Source organism: Olea europaea, chromosome 12 (assembly GCF_002742605.1).
Source record: "Olea europaea var. sylvestris chromosome 12, O_europaea_v1, whole genome shotgun sequence".
Taxonomy (NCBI): Eukaryota; Viridiplantae; Streptophyta; class Magnoliopsida; order Lamiales; family Oleaceae; genus Olea; species Olea europaea.
The window spans coordinates 18,059,625-18,075,036 of record NC_036248.1 but is presented as its reverse complement, the minus strand read 5'-3'; the positions used below and the strand labels follow the sequence as shown (position 1 = coordinate 18,075,036).

General features: G+C 39.0%; 2 protein-coding genes across 2 annotated transcripts; both read right to left on the bottom strand.

Moving 5' to 3' along the window:
• Nucleotides 1–1,666: 1,666 nt before the first annotated feature.
• LOC111406709 lies at nucleotides 1,667–3,120 on the bottom strand. The gene is made up of 4 exons (XM_023036090.1): nucleotides 2,821–3,120; nucleotides 2,113–2,389; nucleotides 1,904–2,016; nucleotides 1,667–1,801 (listed from the first exon to the last, which is right to left on the bottom strand). Exons 1-4 carry the CDS (start codon nucleotides 3,118–3,120, stop codon nucleotides 1,667–1,669), a joined length of 825 nt encoding a protein of 274 aa, XP_022891858.1.
• An 8,017-nt stretch (nucleotides 3,121–11,137) lies between these two features.
• Nucleotides 11,138–11,686, bottom strand: LOC111406708. Its single transcript, XM_023036089.1, has 2 exons — nucleotides 11,467–11,686; nucleotides 11,138–11,349 (listed from the first exon to the last, which is right to left on the bottom strand). The coding sequence occupies exons 1-2, from the start codon at nucleotides 11,684–11,686 to the stop codon at nucleotides 11,138–11,140; spliced, it is 432 nt and encodes a 143-aa protein (XP_022891857.1).
• Between the last annotated feature and the right edge of the window lie 3,726 nt (nucleotides 11,687–15,412).

Sequence of the window (15,412 nt, the reverse complement as noted above, 5' to 3'; positions counted from 1 at the left end):
ACCATCTTCAGCCCCGAGCATCACCGAGAAATATTAAAATTTTCCCGAACAAGGTCTGGATATATGAAAGTACTCATTGTGGTCTAGCATATATCCAAATTTCACTACAATCGGAGGTCGTTTGGTTAGGAAAATACATGGACGAAGTTAGTGACGTGAGTTGACATGGCTTGGCAATTATGTGTTTATGTACACAAATATGTGAGGCGAATGTGTTTTAATGAAATTCCATGAGATTTTTCGTCTATTACGCCTCACAATAACAATATAAATCATCACACAAATGAAAAGTCCAAAATTTCAAATCATATGTCTCATTGATATTTAATCAAACACGTTGTGTGCATTGAGAATTCCTTAAAATTTGTTATTGATCTACACTTAGAGCTAATCCACAAATCACAACTCAATCTCATTTCAACACTCAACCATTTCGAAAAATTCATAAAATCAAAGAAGTACTTCAATCTTTGCATAGAAAGTTAAATTTCTTACCTTGAGAGCTTTGTGTGAGATGAAGGTAGAGAATTTTGCTTCAATGTTCTTGATATTAATGCCAATGAAGAGAATAATGTGATGCTTGGATGAAGAGTGGATGTGCGGGTGATTTGATAAGTGTGTTCGTGTGCAAGTGGAATGGGGGGAAATGGGGTGGGTTTTGAAAGTGACGGGTTAATAACCCGTCACTTATACACCATGCGGCCGCATGGTATAATTGATGCCCCCTTTTTTTGTTTCGGTAGGGGTCCATGCGGCCGCATGGACAAAGCCAAAATTTTTTTATTTTTAGTTTTACTTGAAAGGGAATATGCTTATTGAAAACTTGGCACCAAAACCAATTCTTTACAAAAGTTTTTGAAAAGCATCTCGAAAAATAAAACAAAACGAACAACTTTGAACCACGAAATGCATTACTTCACACTCAAACACCCAAAACACTTTATTTAGCCCCCGACTCATGCAACTATAAGCGTGTAGTGCCTAGAATATCATGCGTGAATGAATGATGACCTAGTAAAACATATGAAATTTAAACAAATTCCTAAACTAATGTAATAAAATAAATTGAAGGATATAATGGGTTGCCTCCCACCCAGCGCTAGTTTATAGTCGATAGCTCGACTTTCCTGTGCCTTCTTCACATTGGGTTGCTGAGTTGCACAGTGGACTTCTGTTTAGGGAAGTTATAGCCCCAATAATGTTTTAGTCTTTGCCCATTAATGATAAATGTGCCTTTGGTCTCGTGACTCACTTCAATAGCCCCATATTGCATCACCTTAGTTATGGTATAGGGACCCGATCACCTTGTTCTTAGCTTTCCTGGGAAGAGTTTGAGTCTAGAATTGTACAATAACACTTTTTGGCCAACTTTAAACTCTCGCCTCTGAATGTGTAAATCATGCCATCTCTTGGTGCGCTCCTTGATCAACTTTGAGTTCTCGTAAGCTTTCATTCTCAGCTCATCCAATTCATTAAGTTGCAGCAGTCGTTTTTCACTAGCAGCCTTGAGATCCATATTCAACTGTTTCATAGCCTAATATGCTCGGTGCTCCAACTCCAACGGTAGATGACACGCTTTCCCAAAAACCAGGCTGTATGGAGACATTCCTATTGGTGTCTTAAACGTTGTTCTATAAGCCTACAGTGCATCGTCCAACTTCTTAGACTAATCTTTTCGGGATGAGTTCACTGTAACTTCCAGTATTCTCTTTAACTGCCTGTTCGAAACTTCAACTTGCCCATTGATTTGTGGATGATATGGAGTTTCTACTTTATGTTTCACCCCATATTTGTTCAACGGCTATTCTAATTGACGATTTATGAAATGTTTTCCTCCATCACTTATTATCGCCCTCGGTGTACCATATCTTGTAAATATGTACTTCTTCAAGAACTCTATTACCACTTTTGCGTCATTGGTAGGTAATGCAATAGCTTCCACCCACTTAGAGACATAGTCAATGACCACCAAGATGTATTGATTTGAGTACGATGGGGAAAAAGGTCCCACAAAGTCTATTCCTCATACATCAAATATTTCAACCTCCAAGATGTAGTTTAGTGGCATCTCGTTTCTTCTTGAGATATTTCTAGTTCGTTGGCATCTATTACATCTCTTCACGTACTCGAATGTGTCTCTGAATAAAGTAGGCCAATAGAAACCCGAGTGTAGGATCTTTACAGCAATCTTTGAAGCTCCAAAATGCCCAGCATATGCAGAAGAGTGACAATGCGCTAGAATTTTCGATACTTCATCTTCAGGAATGCATCTTCTGACTATCTGATCTGCGCCTCTTCTGTAGAGAATGGGATCCTCCCAAAAGTAATACTTCAACTCTACGAAAAACTTCTTTCTTTGATGGCTAGAATACTCGGGTGGAGGAATGGACTTAGCAAGGTAGTTAACAATATCAGTGTACTATGGGACTTTTTCTACTCCTAAAATTTGCTCATCTGGAAAGATTTCATTGATATCAACTGACATCTCAGGTTCATCCCATTCCAATCTTGATAGGTGGTCAGCTACCACATTTTCACTGCCCTTCTTATCCTTGATCTCAATATCGAACTCTTGCAACAACAATATCCAGCGGATCAATCTCGGCTTAGCATCCTTCTTTGTCATAAGGTAATTCAGAGCGGCATGATCTGTGTAGATGATGACCTTAGACCCAACAAGATACGATCTGAACTTGTCGAATGCATAAACCACAGCTAGCAATTCCTTCTCGGTTGTGGCATAGTTGATGTGGGTGTCGTTCAAAGTTCTACTTGCATAGTATATCACATGAAAGATTTATTATTTCTTTGTCCCAATACCGCACCAACTGAATGATCACTCGCATCGCACATTAGCTCAAAGGGCAAATCCCAATCAGGTGACACAATCACAAGCGCTGTTGTTAGTTTTTGCTTCAACATATTGAATGCTATCAAACATTCCTCATTAAACTCAAAAGATACCTCTTTCATTAGCAAGTTGCACAGAGGCTTGGTGATTTTCGAGAAGTCCTTTATAAACCTCCTGTAAAACCCTGCACGCCCAAGGAAGCTTCGAACTCCTTTTACTGATGTAGGTGGTAGTAGTTTCTCAATAACCAGAATTTTCACCTTATCCATCTCTATCCCCTTTGTCGATACTCTATGTCCCAAGACTATTCCCTCTTAAACCATGAAATGACATTTCTCCCAGTTCAATACTAAGTTCGTTTCTTTACATCTTTGCAAAACCAAGTTTAAGTGCTCCAAACACTCATCAAATGAGGTCCCAAAGATCGAGAAGTCATCCATAAAGATTTCAATGAATTTCTCCACCGTATCTGAGAAAATTGCCATCATGCATCGCTGAAATGTGGCAGGAGCGTTGCAAAGTCCAAATGGCATTCTTCGGTATGCAAAGGTACCATAGGGGGCATGTGAAGGTGGTCTTCTCCTGATCATCCGGTGCCACTGGTATCTGATTATACCCCGAATACCCATCCAGAAAATAGTAGTGGGAATGGCCTGCCAATCTCTCCAACATTTGATCTATAAACAGAAGAGGGAAGTGATCTTTCCTTGTAGCGGTATTTAGTTTGCGGTAATCAATGCAAACTCTCCACCCTGTTACCATCCTTGTCAGAATCAACTCATTCTTTTCATTCTGAACCACTGTAATTATTCCTTTCTTGGGCACAACTTGCACTGGACTAGTCCATTTACTATTTGATATCGGGTAGATTATTCCAGCATCCAGAAGTTTTGATGCGAACCCCGTAGCAATGGAAACTATGAAACCCACAACGAGATTGATGCGGAACCCAAGAACGCCAATACTAACCCGATTTTGGATCTTGAACCCCAAGAATTGAACCAAGAAATCCTAGATTAGCAAAGAACCTAAAACCCCTTTATTACAATTAAAAGAACCCAGAATCCGATTGTTTAGAACGCCACAAGAAATTGAATCTTGATAAGTTTCAAGATTGTTCAAGAAGAATAAGAAATTGAAAGAACAAATTCTCTCTCTATAATATTATTCAAGCAAAAGTCAAGAGTCTTTACAATGAAAAGTATTCTCCTATTTATACTTGTGAGTAAAAACGTCCAAAATCCATCAAATTATGGTAATAATTTGATTTCATAAGAATTCTATCGAAACTAGGAAATTCGGCCAAAATTGGAAAATTCGCCAAATTTTTGCCTTGTGCAGCCGCATGGTGTATTTCCTTGCGGTCGCATGGTTCAACAAGAATTGGTGTTTTGATTTTCGGTATGCCACCGTGCGGCCGCATGGTGTTTTGAGCCTCCGGTTTCGTCCTTGATAACAAATTGATCCAAGTTGATTCGACCTTCGACCCGAACATAAAAGTTGATCCATCTTGAGTCCCGAACATGGTTCCATCAATGGTTTCTTGAATGAGCAATCCCATCGCTTGTTTCACTTGTTTTGCCCTTGATCACATCATTGGTTCACCATCGACTATCAACGGGTCTCGTCTCGCACTTGCCTTCGTCGGGCTCGACTCCTGGATCATATCATCCCCTCCCTCTTCAAAAGGATTCGTCCTCGAATCTGAACCTGCATCAAACAGAGAGAGATCAGATACATTAAAAGTAGCTGAAACATTATACTCACCAGGTAAATCCACTTTATATGCATTGTCATTGATCCTCTCGATGATTTGAAATGGTCCATCGCCTCGTGGTTGCAATTTTGACTTCCTCTATTCTGGAAAATGCTCTTTTCTGAAATGCACCCAGACCCAATCTCCAGGCTCAAATGTAACGCGTCTTCTTCCTTTATTTGCTTTTGATGCAATCAGCTTTCCTTTCTCTTCGATCTGCATCCTGACTTTTTCATGGAGTGTTTTCCCCATCTCGGCTTTTCGTTTCCCATCCAAGCTACCTCATTCATGCACAGGCAAAGGCATTAAATCCATAGGTGTTAGTGGATTAAAACCATAAACAATTTCAAAAGGAGAAAACAAAGTAGTAGAATGTGTAGCTCGATTATATGCAAACTCTATAAACGGTAAACACTCTTCCCATGATTTCAGATTTTTATTGATCACTGTCCTAAGTAGTTGAGTCATAGTTCGATTAACTACCACAGTTTGTCCACCTGTTTGTGGGTGACAAGTTGTAGAAAATAATAACTTAGTTCCTAATTTACTCCACAGAACACGCCAAAAATGACTCAAAAACTTCACGTCCCTATCAGACACTATACTTTTAGGTACTCCATGTAAACGTACTATTTCCCTAAAGAATAAGTCTGCAATATTAGTAGCATCGTCAGTTTTATGACATGGTATGAAGTGCGCCATCTTACTAAACCTATCGACCACTGCAAATATTAAATCCCGACCCCTTTTTGTCCTAGGCAAACCTAACACAAAGTTCATAGATATGTCCACCCAAGGTTCACTAGATACAGGCAAAGGAGTATACAAACCATGGGGTTGAACCTTAGACTTAGCCTTTTTACAAGTTATGCACTTTCCACGTATTTGTTCTACGTCATGTCTCATTTTAGACCAATAAAAATGTTCCCCTAACATATCTAAAGTCCTTTGAACCTCGAAGTGTCCCATTGAACCACCCCATGTGCTTCCCTTACCAATAATTCACGCAAAGAACAATTAGGAATGCACAACTTATCTTCCCTAAACAAATATCCTTCATGCCCATAGAATTTATCAAATGCACATTTGTCACATGAAGCATAAATACTAGAAAAATCACAATGAGATTCACACATGCCCTTAATATGTTCGAAACCTAGTAATTTAGTACTTAATGAATTTAAAAGCACTTACCTTCGAGACAACGCATCAGCAACTATATTTTCGTTACCTCGTTTGTACTTCATGACGTAGGGAAATGTCTCGATAAACTCCATCCATCTCGCACGTCTTTTATTCAACTTACCTTGACCTCGCAAATGCTTTAAAGATTCATGGTCAGCGTGTATCATGAATTCCTTTGGCCATAAGTAGTGCTACCAAGTCTCCAATGCTCGAACAAGTGAATACAGCTTCTTGTCATATGTCGGATAATTCAATGCTGTCCCACTCAACTTTTCACTAAAGTAAGCAACATGTCTCCTTTCCTGCATTAACACTGCTCCTATACCTATTCCTGATGCATCACACTCAACCTCGAATATTTTATCAAAATTTGGTAATGCCAAAACAGGTGCTTTACATAGCTTATCCTTAATTGTGTTAAATGAAATTTCTTGAGATTCTCCCCAATGGAAACCTGCACTCTTCTTTACTATTTCAGTCAGTGGTGTGGTGATGGTGCTAAAATCTCTTACAAATCGCCTATAAAAACTAGTCAATCCATGAAAACTCCTAACTTCAGTTATAGTCTTAGGTGTTGGCCATTCTTTTATAGCTTTTATCTTTTCTTCATCGACTTCCACCCCGTTAGCACTAACCACAAATCCTAGGAAAACAACTCTATCCATGCAAAATGTGCACTTTTTAAAATTAGCATACAATTGTTCCTTTCGCAACACAACAAGCACACAATTTAAATGTTCTAAATGTTCATCTAGGTTTTTGCTATAGATTAAGATGTCATCAAAATAAACTACAACAAATTTCCCAATAAAAGCACGCAGAACATGGTTCATTAAACGCATAAATGTGCTCGATGTATTAGTGAGTCCAAACGGCATAACTAACCATTCATACAATCCATACTGAGCCTTAAATGCCATTTTCCATTCATCACCCTCCCGCATGAGAATTTGATGATACTCACTCTTAAGATCAATCTTACTAAAAATGTAAGCACCATGCAACTCATCAAGCATATCATCTAGCCTAGGTACTGGGTGACGATACTTTACCGTGATATTGTTGATAGCTCGACAATCCACTCACATTCTCCAAGTCCCGTCCTTCTTAGGCACCAGCAAAACAGGTACAGCACATGGACTCATGCTCTCCCTAACATAACCTTTGCTCATCAACTCCTCCACTTGCTTTTGAAGCTCCTTCGTCTCCTCGGGATTGCTTCGATAAGCTGGTAGATTCGGTATGATAGCTCCGGGTACAAAGTCAATTTGGTGCTCGATGCCTCTGATTGGTGGCAATCCACTTGGCATCTCCTCATGAAACACATCGTCGAACTCCTACAATAAAGACTTAACCAAACTAGGGAGGGATGTGTTAGAATCCTCAAAATTGAGGAGGGACTCCTTGTACACTAACAATATCATTTGCCTATTATCCCTCATAGCCTTTTTCAACTCACTCTCTTTTGCATAGAAGTTGACCTTTGGCTTTTCTTTCCGCTTAGCTGATTCTTTTTCTCTCCTCTCAACTGACTCCTTTTCTCTCCGTTCATGTGGCTTCTCTCTCTTTTCTCCACTCTCCGCCACCTTACTATTTCTCTCTTATTGATGGTTTCACTATTGCCTTTCCTTTTTCCTGACTCTCTTATTCTCTCGTCTTCATCACTTTTCAGCTTGATTTGATCTCCATACACTTGTGCCGGTGTTAATGGCGCAAGAGTAATAATCTTCCCATCCTTGACAAAGCTATAACGATTCTTATATCCATCATGTGTGACCCTTCTATCATATTGCCATGGTCTTCCTAACAAGATATGACCCACATGCATAGGCACCACATCACATACTACTTTGTCACTATAACTCCCAATTGAGAAATTAATTAAAACTCTTCTATTCACCCTAACTTTCCCACTTTCATTCAACCATTGAAACTTATAAGGCCTAGGGTGTCTTAACAATGCTAGTCCTAATTTCTCAACTAAAGTTGTGCTAGCTACATTCATGCAACTCCCACCATCAATAATCATACTACATACCTTATCGTTGACGTAACAACGTGTGTGAAATATATTTTCTCGCTGCTGCTCCGAATCATCCACCTTGACATGAGTGTTAAGAGCTCTTCTTGACACCAACGATTCCCCAACAGCGAACTCCAATTTTTCTTCTTCTTCAACGTCCTCCAAGGCAGGCATGTCCTCAAACTCTCCTTCACTTTCACTCACCACCTCTCCATTATCCAACAACACCATTAGTCGTTTATTTGGGCATTGAGAAGCAATGTGCCCTGATCCCAAGCATCTGAAACACTTGAGGTCTCGATTCCTTGATGGTTATGAATCTGTTTTAGGTCTTGTTTTGCTAGCACTTTCTTCTTTCCCTTTCTGCCACTCATTCCTACCTTTAGGTACAGCTTTATCACCTTTGTTGTTGTTATTCCACCATGGCTTCCAAGATGGATTAACACTCGAAGTTCCTAATGGCTGCCTAGCTGCCCCTTTCTTCTTCAATTGTTTCTCTACCTTCATAGCCACATGCAACATGTCTTCCAACTCTACATAATGTTGCAACTCCACTACATTGGCAATTTTCCTATTCAACCCATTCAAGAATCGTGCCATGGTAGCCTCCCGATCCTCCACCACATTGGCCCTAATCATGAGTATTTCCATCTCCTTATGATAGTCCTCTACACTTTTCGACCCTTGATATAGACCTTGCAGTTTTTGATAGATCTCTCGGTAATAATGGCTAAGAACAAACCTCTTTCTCATCAATGACTTCAATTCCTCCCAAGTACTGATTGGTCTTTCCTCACTTCTACGTTGTGAAGTAATCACTTGATCCCACCATGAAATTGTATAGTCACTGAACTCCAAAATTACTAACTTTACCTTTTTCTCCTCCGAGTAGTTATAACACTTGAAGATCATTTCAACCTTCCTTTTCCACTCCAGGTATGCCTCGAGATCACTCCTTCCTTTGAATGAAGGAACTGTCATTTTTATATTTCCCAAGTTTCCATCCAACTCCTCCCCACAATCATTCAGACCCCGTCTATCGAACCTATCGCCTCTGTTTCTCATCCTTCCCATCTCAACACCGTGAAATTCATCTTCGCCCATGTCACTCCCATATCCATACTCCTCTCACCTTTCCGTCCTAGGCTCCCATCCATCCGGTCCTCTGGCATTGGATACATCCACTCGATGCCTCCGACTAAGATTAGCCACCGATGTATCTAATCTATTCATCCAAGCCTTATACTTCTCCAACCTATCTCTCACATCTCCAAACACCCTTTCAAACCTCTGTACCAAATCCTTCGATGCATTGTTATTATTGCCTTGTCGGCTTAAGTTTGATTCTGCACTTTCTGACATCCTAACACTAAAAATCTTATTTTACTGCCTCAACAAAAGTCACTCGGAAACACACAAGGGATTTTACCCTCTATTAAACTCACCTCTCTACGTTTTACCACTCTGTTCTTTCAACAATTGCTTTTAGGAACAATCAATGAACTCAATCAATCAATCAAATCGTGTAGAATTCCCCAAACTGGATGTGACTCAATAATTGTAACAAAGGACTCAAAGAAAAATTTTAAAACTTGACTTAAATTGAAGGAATGGAATGGTTCAATGTGTCCAAGTAATTTAGAAACTATATTGAATAACAAAAGTTGGTATTTGACGAAACAATAATATTTAACAAATTTTTTTTACCGTACGAATGAACAGTAAATTTTTTTTTAGATCCGGAAATCAATAACAAAACCAACAAAGAAAACGAAAACTGATTTGGGCGAAAATTAAGTCAAGAAACGAAATTTGAAGATTTTTTATGAAACTTTTGGATCAAATGATCAAGAAAATCTTCTAGACACAAGAACGCAAGGAATTGAAAAAAAATTAGAAAACAAAGGATATAACCTGATTAAATTGGAGCCAAAGCTCTGATACAAACTGATGCGAACCCCGTAGCAATGGAAACTACGAAACCCACAATGAGATTTATGCGGAACCCAAGAACGCCAATACTAACCCAATTTTGGATCTTGAACCCCAAGAATTGAACCAAGAAATCCTAGATTAGCGAAGAACCTAAAACCCCTTTATTACAATTAAAAGAACCTACAATCCGATTGTTTAGAACGCCACAAGAAATTGAATCTTGATAAGTTCCAAGATTGCTCAAGAAGAGCAAGAAATTGAAAGAACAAATTCTCTCTCTATAATATTATTCAAGCAAAAGTCAAGAGTCTTTACAATGAAAAGTATTCTCCTATTTATACTAGTGAGTAAAAATGTCCAAAATCCATCAAATTATGGTAATAATTGATTTCTTAAGAATTCTATCGAAACTAGGAAATTCGACCGCATGGTGTATTTCCTTGCGGTCGCATGGTTCAACAAGAATTAGTGTTTTGATTTTCGGTATGCCACCGTGCTGCCGTATGGTGTTTTGCCTGTGCAGCCACACAGGCTTGTTTTCAGCCTCCGGTTTCATCGTTTGATAACAAATTGATCCAAGTTGATTTGGCCTTCAACCCGAACATGAAAGTTGCTCCATTTTGAGTCCCGAACATGGTTCCATCAATGGTTTCTTGAATGAGGAATCCCATCGCTTGTTTCACTTGTTTTGCCCTTGATCGCGTCATTGGTCCGCCATCGACTATCAACAGGTCTCGTCTCCTACTTGCCTTCGTCGGGCTCGACTCCTAGATCATATCAAGTTTGATCACCTCAGCTCTTACCACCTCCTTCATGTTTGGGTTTAGCCTCCTTTAACTTTCAACTGTTGGTCGAAAATTCTCCTCCATGAGAATTTTATGCATACATAAGGAAGGGCTAATCCCTTTGATATCTGCTATGGTCCACCCAATTGCTTGCTTGTTATCTCTAAGCACCCTAAGCAATTTTTCCTCCTCCACTTCACTAACCGTGTTTGAAATTATCACTGGAAGTGTATAGACTCCCCCAAATATGCATATCTTAGGTATGGGGACAGCTGCTTAAGTTCCAACTTTGGTGGCTTCAGAATAGATGTCTGTGATTTCTCAGGCCCTGTCCCAAGCTCCTCAAAGTATCGTTTTCGTGTGCAAGGTGGGTTGGACTCCAAAAATCTTGCACACATTTCTATGTCCACAAAATCATATTTTGTGGATTGAGAATGTGCAATGCAGGCCTCCAATGCATATGATGGATTTTGCAGTGTAAACAACTCTTCAATCATTTTATCGATCATGTCAACCCTGAAACAACTGTCAGTCTCTATTGGCAGTTTCATAGCCTTGAAGACATTGAATGAAACCTATTCTTCTCCCAATCTCAGTATCAACTACCCATTCTGAACGTCGATCAAAGCTCTGCCTGTGGCCAAGAATAGTCTGCCCAGTATTAAAGGAACATCTTTATCTTCTTCCATATCCAGGATCATAAAATCTGCTAGGAATATGAACTTTTCCACTTTAACCAATACGTCTTCAATTACTCCTCGTGGATGTGTCAATGATCTGTCAGCTAGCTGTAAGGTCACCGTGGTAGCTTTAGCTTCTCCCAATCTTAATTTCCTGAAAACAGACAATGGCATTAAGTTAATACTTACACCAAGATCACATAAAGCTTTATCAAAATAAACTTCACTAATGGTACAAGGGACAGTGAAACTCCCTGGATCTTTCAATTTTGGCGGGAGCTTTCTCTGAGTCCTGGCACTGCACTCCTCTGTTAGCATAACTATCTCGTGATCTCCTAGCTTCCTTTTATTTGATAGGATGTCTTTCAGGAATTTTGCATAGCTAGGCATTTGAACCAGTGCCTCAGCAAATGGGATGTTGATATAGAGCTTCTTGAAGACTTCAAGAAACTTCTTGTATTGATGTTCCATCTTTTACTTCTTCAGCCTCTGTGGAAACGGTATGGGTAGCTCATATGGATTCACAGTTACGGTCTCTTTATCCCTTGAGTTTCCTTTATTTGCACTCGGTGTTGGCTCTTTTGTCTGCTCTTCTTGCTCCAAAATCTCTTCTACTTCAGGAGACATATCTTCTCTGTTTGCCTCGAGGTTATTCACTTATCTCTCAGGTAATTCCACTCCACTTCTCGTTGTTATAGCCTTTGCATGCTCTTTCAGATTGACTTCTGTGTTACTTGGCAAGCTGCCTGGTGCTCTACCTGTTAATGCAACTGCCATCTATCCCATCCGAGTTTCCAAATTCTTGATGGCTACATTCTGGTCCTGAAGAGTGGCTTCTGTCTTCTTCATGAATTGGTTGTTCGCCTCCATATAGTGGTTGGTCTGTTCCATGAATTTGCTAAACATTTCTTCCAATTGAGGCTTCTTCTCTTGCTGTTGATATTGCCCCTGTGACCTATTCTGATTTTGGTTGCTCCAAAAAAAGCTAGGGTGCTTTTTCCAGCTTGGGTTGAAGGTCTCTCCATACGTGTTATTCTGCTGGCGTTGTCCCCATCGAGCAAAATCTGCTTGCTCTTTTCCTTGTACCAAAATTGGACATTTTGCTGTCACATGCTTAGCTCCACATTCCTCACAATTTGCCTTCTTTGTCTGTACTGCATTAGCTGACTGGGTAATGTTTTCCACCTTGTGAAATAAGGAATCAATCTTAGCGGATAACGCTGAATATACATCCACTCCATAAACTCCTGGTGTCTTTTTTGGTATTGCTCATTCCATGATCCACATTGCTGAGGTTGTAACCATTGTCTCATATAACTTTATGTGGAAACAGTTTTAATCTTATGGCGTCGTCAGAGATTCCTTGATATCTGAAGTACTGGCACATGTCTAAGAAACGCGAGACATGCGTGTGCGGATTCTCTTCAATTCTTCCATAAAACTGATGTCCGTTCTAGAAAAGTTGTATCACATTTGTCTTCAACTGGAAATTTGGTTGCCCGAATGGTGGATATACAATGCTAGACTGGCTTTGAATGATTTGAGGGGTCATGAACTCTCCAACGAGCATGTTTCCTTCATCTTCTTTCCCTCTTTCATTGACTTGTACAACAGGATTGTGTTGTACATTCTTCATCTGATTTCTCGCTGCTCTGTTTTCTCTCTGCCTTCTTCTTAAGCTTCGTTCGATCTCTGGATCGACTGGGAGTAGATCTCTTTTAGTAGATCTTGGCATGCACTTCTACAAGAGAATTCAATTTAAACACTTAAGTAATAAAATTAAATAAGCAATAAAATAAAATGAACTAAAATAAATTTAATAATAAAAAGTTCAAATTAGTGCTAAATTGAATAAAATTAAACGAATACTCAATCCCCGGCAGCGGCGTCAAAAACTTGTTCACGAAATAATTCTTTCGATTTAAAACTACCGCAAGTGTATGGATCGTGACAAGTAATAAAGTGGATTTTTAAAAGTTCGAATATCATCCCACAGAGATTGAGTAGTTCAATTCTATATAATCTAGACTTAACCGAATCTAATTGAGTGAAAATATGGTCCAAATGCAAAAACCCCTGATTTCAATTAAAAACTATAATTTCTCAATTAGAAACCCTAATCTCGAAATTTCTCTAATTAAACGACTCAAACACTCAAGTAAATGAAATTATGCAAATTCAAAAGCTAATTTATGGAAATGAATCAAAATAAAGTCACTAGGATCACGAATCCCCAATTGAAGCTATAAAAACCCTAATTTCATAAAATCAATGACCCGATGGAAATTTGCCAATTCAATGTTCCTAAATCTATCCAACATATTCTCTCGATATATATTAGACCTATTCTTGCACACCACTAGCCTATATCTCTATGGATGATGCAAATATACAAGAATGCATGTGATTTTGTGAACAATTAGAGAACTGCATAAAGCATAGGGATATATCTCTATCCCCTCTCGGACCCTATGTTGATTTACACCTTATCGAACATATTCCACTTCTCTCGAATTTAAGAAGTAAGTCATCAACACTCACACAATCATTGGCTACTAATTGCGGAAGAAAATCAATGCATATAAACCAATCAAATTGTCCAAACGAGTCTTTATATTAAATTCATGAAATATGGAATTAAAATAACAAACAATGGTTCATTGATCACCCAGTGAATTGAAAACCTAGCCTAGAATATTCATAATTACAGAATAACAAACGAAATTAATAAATTGAAAGAATAGCACCCGTATGAAAATTTCTTGAAATCTTGAATAAAGCCTTGAAAACTCGCTTGAATTCTTGTGGAATCGACTTCAAGATCGTGTTTCTTGCCTCCAAAAGTTGTAATTTTCTTCTCCCTAGACGTTCTACCCTATTTCTGATGAATTTTGATTTTTATATCATGTCTTCACGGAGCCCCGAAAGAGTATCAATTAAAAATGCAAGTTCGGAATTTTTTTTATTTTTATGGCCATGCGGCCGCATGGTGTTAAACCATGTGACCGCATGGTCCAAGTAAAATGGCTCTATGAAATCTCTGCAACCTTTTGTGCCGCCGCATGGTTGTAACTTTCAACCTTGCTGTTTTGGTCCCTGAACTTCGTTTTCTCTTTTCTTGATCTCTTTTCTTTCTTTCCTTTGTTCCATCATCAAATATTGACTCCTAATTGACGTTTGGGTCAATCAATTCCTTGATCACTTGCTCGGCTCATCTTTTAATTAATTGCAATTTAGTCCTTCATTTTTCACTTTTCTTCTATTCAGTCCAATGTTACTTCTTTCTTTCTCCGATCATCTTGTATCGTCCTCAATCTCATACTTGGCATATTTTCATTCTCGTTCTGCAATTTAGCTCAACTTTCCAATATTTGCACCTTTGGTCCCCGAGCTATCGCTTTGTTCCGTTTTGGTTCTTTTTCGGCTCTTTTCTTCTGAATTCCATCTTTTCCATAGAAACACCGACATTGCATGAATTTAACGAGATTAAATCACAATTCAACTATTTTGTCCATGTTTAAGTCATGTTTGTGAGCTAAATAAGTGTGCAAAAACACACTTATCACCTTTGCACATGTATCCAGGGAGCTAAGACAAAAGATAGATGTAAGGACTACTCCATGCATCTTTAGAGGCTATAGAGATGAGGAATTTAGATACAGGTTATGGGACCCAAAGATAAAGAAGATCATCAGAAGCAGGGACGTAGTGTTCCATGAAAACCAGACATTGGAATACATTGAAAAATGCACAATATCTCCTAATTCCAATTTTGGTGCCTTGAATATTGCTCCAAATCCAGTACCAGTACAATTCACCATAGATAATGACGCTGTGCATAAGGAAATGCCGAAAGCAGAACATGAGGATGAAGAAGAGGATATTGATCAGGGGAAGTCATAATCCTCTTCACCAGAAGTTGTCGGACCATCACATCAATCAGATAATGATGCACCTCCTGAAACTAACGATCCACAGGTAAGAAGATCTAAATGAGGATGGATTCCATCAACGAGATATCCGGAATCAGAATACATTTCGCTCATTGATAAAGGAGATCTGGAGAGCTTTTAGGAAGCACAAACCCACGTCGACAAAGACAAGTGGATACAAGCAATGTAGGATGGGATGGAGTCACTGCAGAAAAATCAAACATATGAGTTGCTTGAGCTTCTAAAGGAAAAGAAGACATTAAGG

Bases quoted from the DNA above. Each gene is read 5' to 3' on its own strand.
- LOC111406709 (XM_023036090.1), bottom strand. From the start codon at position 3,120: ATGGATAAGGTGAAAATTCTGGTTATTGAGAAACTACTACCACCTACA. The intron at 2,390-2,820 runs GTATTGGGACAA...TACCTTGCTAAG, and splicing joins GTGATCATTCAGTTGGTGCG to TCCATTCCTCCACCCGAGTA. The intron at 1,802-1,903 runs GTAATAGAGTTC...CAATTAGAATAG, and splicing joins CTACCAATGACGCAAAAGTG to CCGTTGAACAAATATGGGGT.
- LOC111406708 (XM_023036089.1), bottom strand. From the start codon at position 11,686: ATGGAACATCAATACAAGAAGTTTCTTGAAGTCTTCAAGAAGCTCTAT. The intron at 11,350-11,466 runs GTTTCACTGTCC...GATTGGGAGAAG, and splicing joins AAAATTGAAAGATCCAGGGA to CTAAAGCTACCACGGTGACC.